The following is a 17,579-nucleotide window of genomic DNA, read 5'->3' on the forward strand; positions in this document are numbered from 1 at the left end:
AATGCTGGAAGCAGGACCTGATTTCAAGTTCCTCCACAGAGCATCACAACAGAAACAACACAGCACATGCAAGAGCAGACACTGGGATGGAATTGAAGACCCAGGTATAAACCCAAACTGCCATAGCTGCCTGGTTTTTGACAAAGATAATAAAAGACTACACTTTGGAGAAAAGACAGTATCTTCAACCAGTGGTGGTAGAAAAAGAGACTAAAACTTATTTCTCACTCTGCACAAGGACCCATTTCCAGAGGATTAAGGACCTTAATGGAAGACTTGAAACTCCAAAATTGTCAGAGGGCAAGGTAGGGAAAGCACTTCAAGATACAGTCATTGGCTGTATACATCTGACAGAGGATTAATGCCTAGAACATGTAAACAATTGAAAAAAACTAGCACAAATCAAGCAACCCAATCAGTAAATGGGCTAATGAAGCAGTTCTCCAAGGATAACATACAAATGGACAATAAACATACGACAAAATATTTATCATCACTACCCATCAGAAACATCGCACATCAAAATGGCATTAAGGGGCTATGGGGAGATCTCAGTGGGTAAGTGTGCTTGATCTGCAAACATAAGGACCCGAGTGTGAACTCCAAGCACCCACATAAAAATCTGGGCATGGCTGTGTGTGTCTGTAACTCCAGCATTCAGGGTGGTGGTGATGGTAGAGACAGGCAGATCCTGAGAGCTTGCTGGCCAGCCCATCTAGTTGAAATCTTGAGTTTCCAGTTCAGCAAGAGACACTTTCTTGAAAATAAGACAGAGGATGCTAGAGGAACACACCAGACATTTTTCAGTGTCCTCACATGCATGGACCACACATACAAACACCATACACATACACAGAAATACACACACACACACACACACACACACACACACACGCACGCACACATGCACACACACACACACTGAAAACAAAAAAACAAACAGAAGCACGTTGAGATTACATCTCACCCCAGTCAGAATGGCAGTTCTTAAGAAAACAAATAACAAATGCTGGCAAGGATGTGGCCCATGGGCAGCCCTATCCACTGCTGGTAGGAATGTAAACTAGCCCAGCCAGCCACGTGGAAATAAGCATGGAGGTTCCTAAAAAAAGCACAAAGCCGGTATTCCACGTGACTCAGCTCTACCACTTCTGAGCATTTACCCAGAAGGCTTCAAGTTAACATATCACGCGTGCTTGCACAGTGTTTATTGCAGCATTGCTCATGGTAGCTGAGTTGTGGTGTCCAACAACAGAGGAGTGTATGAGGAAAATGAGGTCTATACACACAATGGCATTTTTTTTCAACCATAAAGAAGAATGAAATCATGTCATTTGCAGGAAAACTGAAGTAACTGGATATAATCATATTAATTAAGCTAGTCTCAGAGAGACAAATATCACATTTTCTTTCTGTACATGACATGAAAGTAGAAATTAAACTGCCTAGTGGGACAAAGGTGACTAAAAGGAAAGGGAAGGGGCAAGAAAAGGCAGGCGGGGGTACGGCAGGGTATGATGAACATACTTGTACAAAACCTTAAAATATAATTTTTAATCAGATGTGTTTCTATATACTAACAAGGAACTTCCCCCAAAGGAAATAAAGAATACAATCTTGGTCAGGCGTGGTGGTGCACCCCTTTAATCCCAGCACTTGGGGGGCAGAGGCAGGTGGAGCTCTGGGAGCCTGGTCTACATAGTGAGTTCCAGGCCAGCTGGGGCTACTGGGAGACCCTATCTCAAAAAGACCAAAAAAAAAAAAAAATACAATCTTATTTACAGAAACATCAGAACATCAGAAAGAGAATGGTACTTCTTTTATATTTAATAAAAGTAAACTTAAGAGTTGCTACACTGAAAACAGAAAAGGCAGATAAATACCTTTCACCTTCTTTTAAGCTAGTGGGAGTCCTTAATTTTGCTGTTGTAAGAGAAGACCTGAGAAGTTGGGAAACTGACTCAAGCTTACACAGCAGTAGTAGAGTGCTCAGCTGGACGAGAGTGGTTTTCCAGGTGGCCCTGTCACTTCACAGCCTGAGTCTTTAAGGAGCAGTCCAGGTTAGCCATGGGTTCCCAGGGTAAATGTCTTCCTATATTTCTTCAGAAGTTGATTTGCATTTCTAAATCCTGAAAAATCTGTCAAGTTATTATCAAAACTGGTAAAAAGTTTCTAATTTTCCTGCAAGAATGAAACATAATGATCAATATAGACCTTGCTAATTTAAAGGACTTACTAACATCACACTAAAAGGAAGAGTAGAAGATGTACGTGCACAGAATCAACACCAAGGTTGACCAGCCTCTCTGGGGATCAAGAGAGAAGTGTTATGCCCAGATCTCATGACCCCCAATGACCACTAAAGAGTCCGGAGTGTATGCAACAGCAAAGAGCCTTTATTCGGGCTTAAGCTTGGGCCCTCCAATTTCACCAATGCAGGGGATCTGTACTGAGAGCCCCAATCTAGGGTGGGGTAGGCTTTTATAGGGAAGTTTCACAGAAGCCCACATGCACCAAGCATCCTTTAAAATGATTGGATGGTCCTATGCTCTGAGTATGGGGAGGATTCTTATTGGTAGGGGCTGTCTTTAGGGCATTGGAATGCACTGACTGTTATCTGTGGGGCCAGAAGTTTCTGTTTTTACCTTATAAGGCTGCCATATGCCTGGGCTTGCCTGAAACAGCTAGTCAAAATGGACTTAAGCCAAGCAAATTACAGAAGCAGAAAGAAGTGGTTAGACGAGTCAGGGTCCCACATTTCCCCCTCTCCTAGTAACTAGGGATGATCCAGTCATGAGTTTGGGTTGGGGTCTCTAATGAGGGGATCTATGGGCTGATAATGGAACCTCAGGATCATGAGTTTTACTGCACTCACCCGTTCTCTAATGAAGGCAATCAGCCGATTGATGACACATGGTCCAATAGTTAACATTATTAGGACTGTGATGTCTAGGGGTTCTTGACAGCCCACTAGGGGGCAGTTGGCAAGGACTATGATGTCTAGGGGTTCTCGACAGCCCACTAGGGAGCAATGGGCTATGGCTGCCACCTGGTTTCTCCCTTTGTACATTTCCCTGACAGAGAGTGTTGGGACGGTTAGGGTGAGCATTGCCAGAGGACAATATAGAAGCTAGTAAGAACAATGAAGTCTTAGCTTGGGGGGGTTGTCCGCATCCTTGTGGACTTTTCATTTTTTGGGATCGGGTGCAGCGATCAGTGGAAGGCAAAGGTCGTCTGGGTCTGGGTGTGGGTTCGCTAGTTGGATGTGGGTGTGATGAATCCAGGTGGTAACTCTGTCTACTTTTACTGCAGTCAGGGTAGTCAGGAGCACCATGTGCGGTCCTTTTCAGTGAGGTTCTAGGGTCTCACGGCAGTGTCTGCAGATGTAGACCCAATTGCCAGGCTGGTAGTTGTGTGGGGTAGGAGGAGGAGCGGTCTCATAAATAGCTTTCAGACAGGGCCACGTGTCCTTGTGGGCATGTGCCACAGCCTCAAGAGAATCAAGCAATTGACAGTTATCAAACTCAGCAATTAATTCAGCTTTTAAATTGGGGAGGATGGGAGGGGGTCTTCCAAACATGATTTCAAATGGAGTTAAACCTAAGAGATAGGGTGAGTTTCACACCCTATATAGAGCAAAGGGAAGGAGAGCCACCCAGTCCTGGCCAGTCTCCATGGTTAATTTAGTAAGGGTCTCTTTTAGGGTTCTATTCATCCTCTCTACCTGTTCAGAACTCTGAGGCCGGTAGGCACAATGTAATTTCCATTTTGCCCCCAATACTTTCACTAACTCTTTTGTTACCTGTGAGGTGAATGCTGGTCTGTTGTCTGAGCTCAGAAGAGCCGGCACATGGTACCTTGGTGGCCAGTCTCCATGGTTAATTTAGTAAGGGTCTCTTTTAGGGTTCTATTCATCCTCTCTACCTGTTCAGAACTCTGAGGCCGGTAGGCACAATGTAATTTCCATTTTGCCCCCAATACTTTCACTAACTCTTTTGTTACCTGTGAGGTGAATGCTGGTCTGTTGTCTGAGCTCAGAAGAGCCGGCACATGGTACCTTGGAAGAATGTCTTCCAATAGCCACTTGGTGACCATTTGTGTAGTTTCATGCTTGGTGGGGTATGCTTCAGTCCATCCTGAAAAAATATCTACAAGAAATTTGCCTGGTTTTATCTCTATAAAGTCTTCCTGTGTTCTTTGGGAAGGTTTTCAGCATTCGTCAGCCTACAGCTAAGACATTTGGAGGCGATTGAATCGACATGTGATTGGAGGTTCAGAACCTTGAGATGTGTGTTTCTTAGGAGGTATTCTGTCTTTCAAGTGCTCAGGTGGGTGGTACGGTGGATGTGATTGAGAAGATCTTTGCCTGGGTTACTTGGCAGGATAATCCTGCAGTCTCCTGTATGCAACCAGACATCAATCTTTTGGGTCATGGGAAGTTTGTGTATCAGCTTCAGATATTCCTGAGAATAATCAGGTTGGTCTGGGAGCATGAGTGGCCCTGGGTCCAGCAGATGGATATCCAGGACTAAGGTTGCTTTCAGGGTCATCTCCTTGGCAACCTGGTCTGCCTTCTGGTTTCCTCAGGCTATAGGCATATCTATCTTTTGGTGCCTGGGGCAATGGATGATAGCCAGGTTCTTGGGTAGCCACAGGGCAGCCAGTAAGTCTAGGATTTCTTGTTTATTTTTAATAGTCTTTCCCTCAGCTGTGAACAGCCCCCTCTCCTAGTAGATGGCCCCATGTACATGGGCTGTGGCAAAGGCATACCAGCTATCCGTATACATGTTCTATTTTATGTCCTTGCCTAATTTAAGAGCCTCGGTCAAGGCTATCAGCTCAGATTTCTGGGCTGAAGTCCCCGCGGGTAAAGCTGCCACCCAGACAGTTTTGATCTCTGTTACTACTGCTGCCCCTGCGTACCTCTGTCTGTTTTGCACAAAACTGCTGCCATCAGTGAACCAAGTTGCTTCTGCATCAGGAAACGACTGGTCGGTCAGGTCTTTTCTGAGCCCGTGCACTTGGCTCAGGATCCCCGTGCAATCATGCAAGGGCATGTCCAGATCTGGATGGGGCAGTAGGGTGGCGAGATTGAGGGTTGTGCTTGGGAGAAAATGGATCTTTAGGGGGTTAAGGAGCAAGCTTTGATAGTGATCATCTGGTCATTGCTCAACCAGCGGTCAGTGGCTGCTTGAGAACTCCCTTGATGGCATGAGGGGTTGTGATACATAATTCTTGCCCTCAGGTTAACTTGCCTGCCTTTGACTAGAAGAGCTGCAGCTGCTATAATTCACAAACATGGTGGCGATCCAGCAGCAACCGGGTCCAGTTTTTTTGATAGATATGCCACCAGCCTATTCCAGGGCCCCAGAGACTGAGTTAGGACTCCTTTGGTCACCCCCTTCTTTTCATCTATGAAAAGATGAAAAGGCTTAGTAACATCTGGGAGTCCTAGGGCTGGGGTGGCCAGAAGGGCCTGTTTGATCTTACTGAAGGCCTTTTTCTGGACCTCTGTCCAAACGAAGGGCTTGCTTTCCCATGTGACTTCATAGAGGGGCCTCGCCAATTCAGCAAATCCTGGGATCCATAAGCGGCAGAATCTTGCTGACCCCAGGAATTGTCTCACAGCCCTCTAGGAGTGAGGGGTGGGTATCTTTAGCACTGTCTCTTTCCTGGCATCTGTAAACCATCTTTGTCCTTCCTTTAATATGCATCACAGATAGGTCACCTCTCTCTGGCATATTTGGGTTTTCTTGGCAGATGCCTGATATCCCAATCTGCCTACGATCGCCAGGATATCTCTGGTTCCCTGCTGACACTGTGAGACATTATCAGCAGCTATTAAGATGTAATCCACATATTGTAATAGGGTAAGATGGGGGTGCTCCAGCCAGTACTCACCCAGGTCTTCATGGAGAGCCTCATCAAGTCAGCTGCCCATTGAAGCTGATCTCCTCATCTTGCCATTAGAAAGCAAAGAAGGGCTGGATCTCTTTGGCCAGAGGCAGGCTAAAGAAGGCATCTTTCAAGTCTAACACTGTGTACCAGTTTCTGGAAGGTGGCAAGGAACTCAGGAGAGTGTAAGGATTAAGCACCGTTGGATGAACATCCATAACCAGCTTTTTACCTCTCTCAAGTTCTGGACTGGATGATAGTCAGTTGAATTTGGCTTTTGACAGGCAGGAGGGGAGTATTCCAATACGATTGACAAGGCACCAAGATGCCTTGATCCCTCAGGCATTGGATATGAGGAGTGATCCCCAGCCTGGCCTCCTGGGACATAGGGTACTGTTTAACTCAGGCCAGTAGGATTCCAGGCTTAAGCTGTATCCAGATGGGGAGCTGGTGGGCAGCCATCCCCATGCCCCCTGTCTCAGCACAGGCTGTGGGGAACTCCTTCAGCCAGGTGAAAACCTCCTCCTCTGGTATAGAGGCCGGTTTTTGATGTAACCTAAACTCATCTTCCAGTTGCAGGGTGAGTACCTTCTTGGTCAGTCATTTGGGCCCCAGTAGGGGTTAAATGAATGTGGGCTCCAATTTTGGTGAGCAAGTCTCTGCCTAGGAGTGGGTAGGGGCACTCTGGCATGACCAGGAAGGAGTGGGACACCTGACCCTTGCCCAGGTCCACTTTTCTTTGGGTGGTCCATGAGTATTGGTTCATTCCAGTAGCCCTCTATACCCAGGACTTTTTATGGGATAGTTTTCCTTAGTTAATATCAAGTGTTTGACACCTGTGTCTACATGTATGCTCATGGGCTCCTCTCCACTTTGAGGGTTACCCTAGGTTCGGGGATGGGATCTGAAACCCAGCCCCCCAGTCTCTCATTTCTCCTAGCTCAAGGATTTTCACTCCTTCTCGGGCCCTGCCTTGCCCAGCAGGTTTTCTTGGCAATCATTCATCCAGTGGCCCATTTTTTTGCAATAGGCACATTGATTCCTCTGTAACCTTGGTCACCCTTCCCGGAGTTTCCTAACTGAGTCCGCAGAGAGGTAGCTCATTTGGCATTCCTGCTCATCTTGCAACTTTGTAGTCATAGCCAGAAGGATCTTAGCAAAGTCTCCGGTCTGCTTGGCACTAGCCATGGCTGCGGCTCAAGCCTGTTTGTCTTCTGGGCTTTCTGGGTTATAGACCCTCTCTGCCACTGCCCATAGCTCCGGCAGAGTCTTATCTGCCAGTCTATCCAGTTTCTGTAATTTTTGCCTAATGTCAGGTGCTGACTGGTTGACAAAGGCCAATGTGATTGCATTCTTGTTTTCTGGTGCCTCTGGATTCATGGGTGTATAAGTGCAGAATGCCTCAAGGATCCTCTCTAAAAAGGCTGCTGGGGATTCTGTCTTTTCTTGCTACACATCACTAATCTTAGCCAAATTAGTCGGGTGCCTTGCAGAGGCCCAGAGACCTCCCCCATTAGAGTCTGGTGGTAGACCCGGAGCCTCTCCTTACCTTCTGCCATATTGAAGTCCCAGTTTGGTTGGACTAACAGGAAGGCGTCATCGATCAGCACCTGGTTGGTGGTGGGATTCCCATCCACCCTGGGGACCAGCTTCCAGGCCTCAGTCCCTCTCCTCGATAGTAAATAGAACCTGTAATAGCTGCTGGATGTCATCCCAAGTGGGCTGATGGGTGAAAAGAACAGATTCTAACAGATCAATAAGACCCTGTGGTTTCTCAGAGAATTTGGCCATTTGCAATTTCCAATTGTAGAGGTCACTGGTGGCAAATGGCCAATATTACATCTGTTGGTCTCCTGCCTCATTAAGGGGTCTTACTTCCCTTAAGGGAAGGATGGTGGAGTCTGCCGCTGCTTGTGGCTGTCCTCTCTGGACCCTCCTCTGAGTTTGAGGGGGGTTCTCATCCCTATGGGCTTTGGCTGCCTCAGCCTCTCCTGGGGGCTCTAAACACCCTGGTTGTGCTGGTGGTGTGGGCAGATATGGGGGAGGCTCACGCAGAAGTTCTTCCTCCATTCTGCCCCAGAGGACAGGATAAAGTGGGGCAGACGGTTTAGTTTCACTTTTCTGCTGCTCGTCATCATGCAGGGCGAGGATGATTGTCTTTGAATGATGTGGCGGCAAAAATGGTTTGAACCATTGGGGGGGCTCTTCAATCAGGGCCTGCCAGGTCACAGGTTCCTTATAAAGGAACCTGGTCAGGGTATCCTGGCTGCCTGAAAATAGTATTTTTAAACTTGAAAATAGTGGGGAGGTCAAATGTTCCCCCTTCCAGCCATCCAGCATCAAAGGTTGGCCATTCATTCCTGTGAAGGACAAAGAGTTTTCCCTTTTTGACCCCCAGCCCTTGCCCTCTAGCCTTCTTTTTGAAGTCAGAAAAATGATCCTGGAAAAGACTCAATGGTGTTACTTGACTTTGTCCCATGTGCTCAACTAAGTAAGTCCCAAATAACATGGAAAACACAAAGACACACTGACAAAACAATACTTCCCAGTGCCTTAAACAAGAACTGAAAAGTGAGACGTCGGCATCTCGGTGCAACTCGCCTTTCCTTTCCAAAGTTACAAGCGGGATCCAATCCCTATCAGGTGGGTCCAGGATGTCTCTCGAGTCCCATGGCCTGGGGTCTTTCAGAGCATCTGCCTAGACCGCAAACAGGCTAACAAGGTAAAGGGGCCCAAAACCAAGAGCGTGCAACACACACAAACAAGAGGACAAAGACACTTACTGGCCGGACCAGACTCAATGCTCTGGGGGGATCCTGTGGTGGTGGTGGTGGGTCTTGGGGATCCAGGACGAGCCCCCAGATGTTACGCCCAGATCTCACAACCCCCAGTGACCACCAAGAAGTCCGTAGTGTATGCAACAGCAAAGAGCCTTTATTCAGGCTTAAGCTCGGGCAATCAGATTTCACTGACGCAGCAGATCTGTACTGAGAGCCCCAATCTAGGGTGGGGTAGGTTTTTATAGGGAAGTTTCACAGAAGCCCGCATGCACCAAGCATCCTTTAAAATGATTGGATGGGCCTATGCCCTGAGTACAGGGAGGATTCTTATTGATAGGGGCTGTCTTTAGGGCATTGGAATGCACTGACTGTTATCTGTGGGGCCAGAAGTTTCTGTTTTTACCTTATAAGGCTGCCATATGCCTGGGCTTGCCTGAAACAGCTAGTCAAAATGGACTTAAGCCAAGCAAATTACAGAAGCAGAAAGAAGTGGTTAGACGAGTCAGGGTCCCACAGAAGCACTGGAGTGACATTACCACTGGATGTGTCAGTCTTGCTGCTAACTGTTGTTAGCATTCAGGGCTCTGGTGGTGGTTTCACAGTGAGTCATGTTTGCAAATGAAGAGCAGTGTATTTATAAATAGAGAAGAGTTACTACATCTTTTTATTGGCAGAAAGTAAGATAAATTTGTTCATTTTCATATTTGGAATAAAAATTAGAGTGGAGCTTTTAAAAAATTTTCTATACAAGAGTGTATGGTCAGCACAAATGTATGAATAGGAAACACACACACACGTACAAGGATTTTTTTCAAGTGAAGACTTAACCTTGGACGATATCAGTCCCCATTTCCTTCTGCCCCCAGACGTGCAGCATTTCCATTATGATTAAGCCTCTAATAATCTAGATTTAAAAGGAATACAAGAACTTTTGCAGACAACCAAAACAAAAACTATACAAGGAAAGTGAAATGTTTTCCTTCTAGCAGGGATGGGTTCTTCCTGGGCACCTAAGTACTTTGAGAAATGTGTTGTGGATATGCATAATCCCAGAGTGGAAGGGAACCTGCCATCTGTGTGTTCCATCTGGTGATGGTTCAGGAAGCCAGTCCTCAGTGCAGTACTCCTGGACTCTACTCCAGCAGGCTGGAGGAGCTGTGCTCCCTTTTGCCAGAGAAAGCTTTCACAGAGGTGGGCAGTTTCACTCTCAGCTCTTGGCAGATCTTAGGGAGGTTTTCCTGGTTAGTTTCAAGGGCGTTGAAGTACAGTACACAGCTGGGGGTGCTGGATGAGGTTCCTGTCTGCTTGCCTCTTGACTTTCTGGTTGCTGCATCTGCAAGACCTGTCTTGCTTGTGTGGCTGGCCAGGCATAACATCAGCTGTGTAGAGATATAAGTGTTCATCTTCTGGAAAATGCAGTGGTTGTTGGTGAGTAATGGCCCCCGGGCCTGAGTGTTGCCATCAGTCATCTAAACAGTGACCTTCCGGCTTGTTCTAGGTGACCTGCACATTGCAGTGGATTCAGAGAACATTGAAACTTTGATCATAGCTCATCTTAAATTGATCCAAACCATAGACTTTGGGAGCAGATCTGGATGGTAGGGAGGAGTGGTCATACTGGAGACCTTGGTGGTTTGGAGCCCCAGGATGAGCCTCCTCTTTGACCCCACAGTTGGCTAGCCTTCTCCCTTCATAGTGAGGCAGAGGCATGTGATCTCATCATGATGATGGCCATGGTACCAACCCTGAGACCCTCCACATGCTGTGGGCTGACCTCCCACAAGATGGAGCTTCTTCTGGTTGGTTTGGGTCACTGCTGGGTCACCTTGGTCACTGAGGTTGGAGTTTGTGTAGTCCCAAATATTCCGCTCATTCTTGAACACATGCAGGCTCCTAGGATTCTGTATTTAGTATTCATCCCGAGTAGATGTCTCCTCCAGTGAGTGAGACCTGGACCTACTGGGCACACATCACAGAGTCCAGTTCCACCTTGGCCAGGGTCAAGGATTATAGATAGTGTATAGAATGTCTGTGGTTATGGAATAGATGAGGTTCAAGATTCTAAGTGCCCTGTTGAGGTTCAGAAGTCATCAGAGTGCTAGAGCAGGAGATCTGGCTGATAGAGTAATTGACCAAAAGCTGGTGACTGGCAATGGAAATCAGGTTCACTTCAATACAAGCCCACCATCTCTTCAAGTTCCCCCTGGCTTTGTCTTTACTTAGGCATCACCACCAAATAGCTGATGTTTCAAACTCCTACAAGACCTATACCAGATCACCTTTCACTGAACTTTCAGTGCTTGATGTACACCCCAGGGGAGGCATAGATTTTGTGGGGACAATGGTATGTCTTGTTAGCTCTTACTGCCTCCTGCCACCTCTTGCTGCCTTGGTGCTTGTGGCAAGCTTGTGGGTTGATCTACAGATGCTTAGGGGGCAGTCACCCTCCTTCCACTGCTCCAGAGCCCTCTGTCACTGTCACTGGCTCCACATTGCTTCAGCTGCTCATTTGTGGATGCCTCTGCCCTGACCAGCCATGCCACTTTCCCCAGAATGGAACACTTAAACAATATTTTATTGAGTTTTTGTGCATTTCAAATAATAGATCTTAATAAAATTTAGACCCCACCCCAACCCTGCCCTCCCCCATACCTGCCTCCACTGGCTTTCATTCACTCTGTCATATATTTTAAGTCCCATCAGATCAGGTATTTGTACCCAGATGTCCCTTGGTGCAAGCTTATCCACTGGAGTCTAATCAGCCTATCTAATGTGACTTCCCTAAAGATCTACTCCCCCACCCAGAAGTAATCAATTGCCAATAGTTCCTCAGCTAGGGTTGGAGCCTGCTACCCATTTCCCCAGTTCTATGCTGGGTTTTTGTCTGATCTAGTCAGCATGGGTCTTGTGCATGCTGACACCATTGTTGCAAGTTTATAGGAGTGAGTTCCCACAGGCCTGAAAGCCTTTGCTTCCTTATGCTCATGCACCATCCCTGGCTCTTACAATCTTTCTGTCCCCTTTTCCACAATGGTCCCTGAGTGGGTGAGTGAGGTTTAATACAGGAGTCCTATCCAGGGACACTCACTTTGCAGTCTCTTATTCTCTAAACCTTGGTCAGTTATGGTCTTCTGTGTACATCGTTCTGTTTTATGAGAAAGCTTTACTGGTCAGAGTTGAAGAATGTATTAGTATTCTCTCTACATCCTATCCCATGAGCCTTAGGTGTAGAGGTTCCACTGTAGGGCTGGGTATTTCTCAGACATATATTCTGTTTACGACCAGTTGTGGAACTCTGTAATAGCCTCCATCTGTTGCAAAAATAATCTTTGATGAGTGGTGTACTTGCCTGTAAATATAAAGATCCTTATTTAACATACAATAAGAAATTGCATTTTATCTAGAGATATGAGAGAGCTAGGGTTTTCTCTAGGTCTATGACCTCTCTAGTCATATGTACTTGCTATGTTTACAGAGCCATTTATGGGTTCTCTCAGATTTAAAGGACTTTAAATCCTATAAGATAGCTATTGATTACTCCCAAGATAAAAGTGCTACTACTGTACCAATTGTTGTACAGGTTATTGTTGTGGTTATTTGGCTTGGAAGCTGGGGTTGGACCGTTGATTGATTTTCTACCTTAGCAGCTTGCGTAGTAGCCTCTCGAACTGAGAGCTAATCTTCAGGGAGAAGGCTTCCAGGTCAGTTCCAGAGCCATTGCTTCAAGTCCTGTGTCTGAAGTATGTCCTATCTTCAGCAATAGGGTCTCACTTTCAAGTTCTGAGATGTAATCAAAGGCTGTGGTAATAGCCTGTATTGTATTGTATTTTTTTTTTTTTTGAGTCTCTTGGATTATCCTGACCACAAGCTCAAAGGGAGGTTTCTTCTGCCTGGCACTATGTTTCCTGTTATATAATCTTCAATATACACATGCACTCATATTCAGATATTGTATGTGTATATTTCAGGGTTTTTTTTTTTTTCAGTAACTACATTTCCCTCTGGCTTTTTATGCCACCTAAGCTTTATTTATCCCTTCTCTCTCTGCCCCACCCTCCCTCCTCCCTCCCCAGCTTAAGTGCTCCCATTTCCCCCTACCTCCTATTATACCCTCTGTGAGCTCCTTCTTCCTCTTTACCCCCATGGTTCCTTGTATGCCCTTCCCTCCTCCCTTCCCAGTTGAATACCCCCATTTTCCTCATTTCCCCCGTGGTAACATCTGTTTTCTACCATTCCCCCCTCTACAGCTTTTTCTTTCCCTTTACCTCTGCATCCCTTCCATTTTCCTGGCTCCTGCTGTTACATCAGGCTGTATACTTACATATAAGGGATTGGTGTTAAGATTTTCAAATGAGGGAGAACATACATTGCTTACTTTTCTGATTCTGTGTTACTTTGCTTGGTATAACAGTTTCTAGTTCCATCCATTTACCTGCAAATTTAATGAATTTGCCTTTCCTTACCCCTAAGTAGAACTACATTGAATAAATGTACCACATTTCCATTACCCCAGAGGGAACACTTTTTAATGTTAGCCTTTTTTGTATGCCTCAGCTGTAGTCTCTTTACTGTTGAAAATGGCTAAATTTCCATAACAGCTGAAATTTCCATTTGATTGGCCAGAAATTAGGAGAAAATATTTCCTGATGAAGCCAAAGCACATATCAAAAAACTTCAATTGAAAAGTCCTCATTTTCATTTTTTAAAAATAGTTATGAGACATAATAGCAAATAAATTTTCCGTCTGTTTTGAGACTTCTTTTAATGCTTATTCCCTTTAAAGGTCCTAGTGTCAAACCCATGTTTGATTAAAGTTTTACTGGGGAACCAATGAATTTATTGAGCTTATTTAGCAAGATAACTGAGGGGTTGCTGGGGTGTATGTATGACCTACATAAATTGATTTATTTGGGCCAACTGTATGGTCTTAAACACCAAAAAGGAAAGTATAACCAAAGAGTAAAGTCATCATTATATTTCTTTATGAAAATGAGAATGTAAAACATGTTAAAAGGATATGGGAATGGAGATATTTTCCAAAATAGAAAAAATGAGAAAGTCTAAGCAAGTGATGAAGGTCTGTTATGCTATATAAAGGGCCTTATCTGAGAATATTTGTTTTTTTACCCAAGCCTTATCTACATAGCCCATGATAATTAGAAGTACCAGACTGGTAGAACTAACCTTATTGGATGTTTAACAGCCATAGTTTGAGGCCTATACTAATCTGGTCAGAGGGACTTAAATGACAGTTTTTGCCCCTTGCCCTCAAAGGTCAACTAAGTTCCAGGGGACTATGGAACATCTATCAAAATATTCTGTAACTGTGGTGAGTCACATGTCCTCTTGTTCAGGGAGGGCATGGAGACCCCATGAGATGGACTTGAACCAGTGTCCAGTCTACAATGAGGTGGGTCAACTCGGAGGAAACATCTCATTCATGCTTCCAAGTGAAGCCAGACATGGTTGAGCAGAACCTTTGACTTACCTTCACATAGATGGAACTGGTAAAGGAAACGAGCCAGGGACTCCTCCCAAGTCCATGTGACCCCTGAGGAACAGATCCTCAAATGATCTTAAGTGTAAAAATAAATTGATTTATTTGGGCCAACTGTATGATCTTAAACACCGAAAAGGAAAGTATAACCAAAGAGTAAAGTCATCAGTATATTTCTTTATGAGTTCAAGGGATTACACTTTCTAGATATTAGGTTTTAGTCTATATAAAAAGTTATTTAGACAATTATTTCTCATTGATGATTTGGTTCCTAACCAGAAAGTGCTGCTCAGATGTAAGACTTCAAATCTTGGTCTCCAATACTGTAGTGCCCACCTGTAGCTAAGGGAGACAACCAGCTATTGCTCTAAAATGATGGATAAATTTGTTTTCTCCCCCATCTAGAAGACTTTGAGAGGGAGCTGACACTGATTCTAACCACTCCAACAGCTATCAAAATACCTGAAAGCAAATCCTAAATCCATCTCTCTAGAGTCCAGACTTGGAAGACAAAAGAAAAATCAGAGGAACCCAATAGAGGGATGCTTTTGGAAGTCCTTGTCAAGAAATTCTAATGGACCCTCATATGAACATTTGAAAATTGCCCTGTTCTGACTTTTTTCTAGTTCCCTGTCTAGAACTTGTAATTCTAATTACTCTGGCCTTTACTTCTCCTTCACATCTCCTTTTCATGATTCAAGGACTTTCTTTTCCCCGATAGCCTCACCCTGCATCCCTTTTCAGCATGGAAGAAGCCAGAGTGGTCTGCGTCCCAATTCCATATTGGCAATTTGGCTAACCCCTTCAGAGGATGATGTGATAAGAATAGGAGGTAGGAATTGGCTAGGCAGTTAGGGTAAAAAGACCCCAAAGAAAAGTATCCAGTTTCTTGGCTAAAAGTCAAAATGTCATTGGGCCTGTTAGCAATGTATTCTTTTCCAAAGGCCAAAAATGTGGAAAGTGTTTGGGAGCTTGTATCTAATCCTTAAAAGACTTTAGGGTTACCTCCTCAGAGAGGGGAATGTTAGAGCAGCCAAAAGCTCCATAAAAATAACTAAATCAATCAAAGAAGAAGAAAGTCCATGAAGTTATCAGAAAAAGTGATTGGGGAGATATGGCAGGAGTTAGAGGGGAGGGAGTGGGCATGGATTTGATCAAAACACCTTATATGCATGCATGAAATTCTCAATAAATTATTTATTAAAAAAGAGAAAATTTCAAAGACAATTCCAATAAAAGCTATAAAAACAAATCAAAACAAAAAACTCCAAAACAACAACCCCCCCAAACCAAACAACAAAAAAAAGAAAAAAACTGTTGTTATATTTATCGTATGACAACATGACATAACACAATCTCATAGAATTCCATTTTTCACTCTGCTATGTCATAATGTGTCACATTAAAATGATCCTTTGGGAAGAAAGCCAACCCCTTGGTTTTCAATTTGTTCAATGGATAATTGTCACACAGCTTCTGATGGCTGCTTCCTCTCTACAGATTTGGAACCTGCAGGCCCTTCTCTTCAGAGCAGGCAGGATAGAATTCTGTCACAAAGAAGGCTCCTAGGGAGTCTGTGGGATGCCCCTGCTGTGTCTGTGGTGGAAGGGGTCCAGTGCAGGCCAAAGCTAGTGCACAATCACTGGGCTGAGGAAAGCTCTCCTGCTCTGGGAGGCATGCTCCAGCAAGCGTCCCTTGGTCTTTGCCTCAGGGTTTCAGATGTAGCGATTGAAGACTTTTGAACAGGATCTCAATGCACAGTCACTAACAGGCACATTTCTCCTTTTAATGTCAAAATACGCTCTTGAAAAGTCTGGAGTCCCTAATATTTTAATCCATTCAAGTTTCAAAGTTCTGTGTAAGCTTTGCTAATGACAAGGGGACAGTCATTCCACCAAGACAACACGGCATGAACCTGGAATTTAAAAAGGTAGACCAGGACATATATGTACACTCTGTCCTCCTGAGTATTAAAATAATTGCAGAAGCATTTCATTTTACATCCTGATTCAATGTTCAGCACATGTGTGGTGGTGAATCTTGAAAGTCAACCTGACTGGATCTGGAATCAACTAAGAGGCAAGCCTCTGGCCACACCTGTGAGGGATTTTCTAGCTGAAGAAAATTGAAGTGGGAAGACCTACCCTCAATGCTGACAGCCCAGATAAAAGGTATCAGAGAGAAAACCCTTTTTGTTTTTTGCCTGCTTAGCCTTCAAGGCTCCCTTGCGACTTCATCTACCCTGTTTGTGAGTAATTGATAGATCTTTAATATAATTAAAATCTTACTTGTGTAAAAACAAACAAAATCCCCTCCCCAAAACAGAAATGTCAAAGCAAAATAAACGTCCAAATGTGTCAGTCTCTAAATCTGAATATTCTTTTGATTTGGGTAAAAAGCCTCATTTGAAAGAAAAGTATTTTAAAAAGCCAACAATTAGCACAAAACAAGAGACTCACATACTTGACTCTCACTCCACAGATTCAGAATATGACTTTGATGATCTTAAATGCATATAATGGCCTAAGCAGAATTTATTAGAATTTGAAGACAACTGGTCTCTAGAAAGTATAATTGAGGTAAGGTCTACAAGCTTTGTGTAGGCTCTGTCTAGGTACACACCTACAACTTCAAGCAGGGACACCTTTACATAAACAGAGGGGCAATACTAGCCATGTAATTGAATATAAGGGCTAGTAATCAGCAGAGAGATTGACTGTAGCTTGCCGCTTTTGAACATTTCTCTTTGTAAGTATCAAGGAAAGTAAGAAAACATTGAATTGCAGCAAAAAGAATCACAGGTTAGAAGAAAGAAAAGATTGAACAGGAATCTAGGGATGCTTTGGCAAAGGAGCTGACACAGAAAACAAGAGCACACAAGCATAGCTCTAGATACAGACACAGTTTAGGGCTGGAGTTGATTATCTGATCTAACATGGTTAATATTTTCTGCAGCATCTTCTTCGTTAACCATATCCATTTTATAAGATGAATATTCTTCTGTTTCTTTTATGTGGGAAGCTGGGATCCACAGAGAGCAAATAAACCAAGTGACATGACTGGTTGGTGGCAAGATTTGAGTCTAGATGTCTGACTTTATAGATCATGGCTTTCTATTTTCTCAGAAAGGGACTAGGCCTGGAGCACCAGCTGGCATCCAAGCTCCATTTCAGTTCTGACTGTTGACTTGCAACTTTTATGGGTGTTACTGTTTTTTATAATTTTCTTAATATTATATCATGTAAAATGATAAAGAATGTAAAACGTGAAATGATAAAGAACAAATTTGATTCAGTGACAGCATTTTAATGGAATTTTTGTGAGTTACATTCAATGTATTTTGATCATATTTAGATCATTCCACCCCCTTACTACCTCTACCCCATTTCATGTTCTCTCTCTCTCTC

The 17,579-nt window shown here is 44.2% G+C and overlaps 1 protein-coding gene across 1 annotated transcript in view; it reads right to left on the reverse strand.

Annotated features, from left to right (window-relative positions):
- Positions 1-4,790: 4,790 nt before the first annotated feature.
- The window catches only part of LOC103740344, a 50,345-nt gene continuing 37,556 nt past the window's right edge, over positions 4,791-17,579 (reverse strand). Inside the window, 1 exon segment of the mRNA XM_029567291.1 lies at positions 4,791-5,103. Coding sequence (XP_029423151.1) covers positions 4,791-5,103 — 313 coding nt within the window.

The sequence above is a fragment of the Nannospalax galili genome, unplaced genomic scaffold (genome assembly GCF_000622305.1).
Source record: "Nannospalax galili isolate Female #2095 unplaced genomic scaffold, S.galili_v1.0 scaffold1601, whole genome shotgun sequence".
In the NCBI taxonomy this organism is placed as follows: domain Eukaryota; kingdom Metazoa; phylum Chordata; class Mammalia; order Rodentia; family Spalacidae; genus Nannospalax; species Nannospalax galili.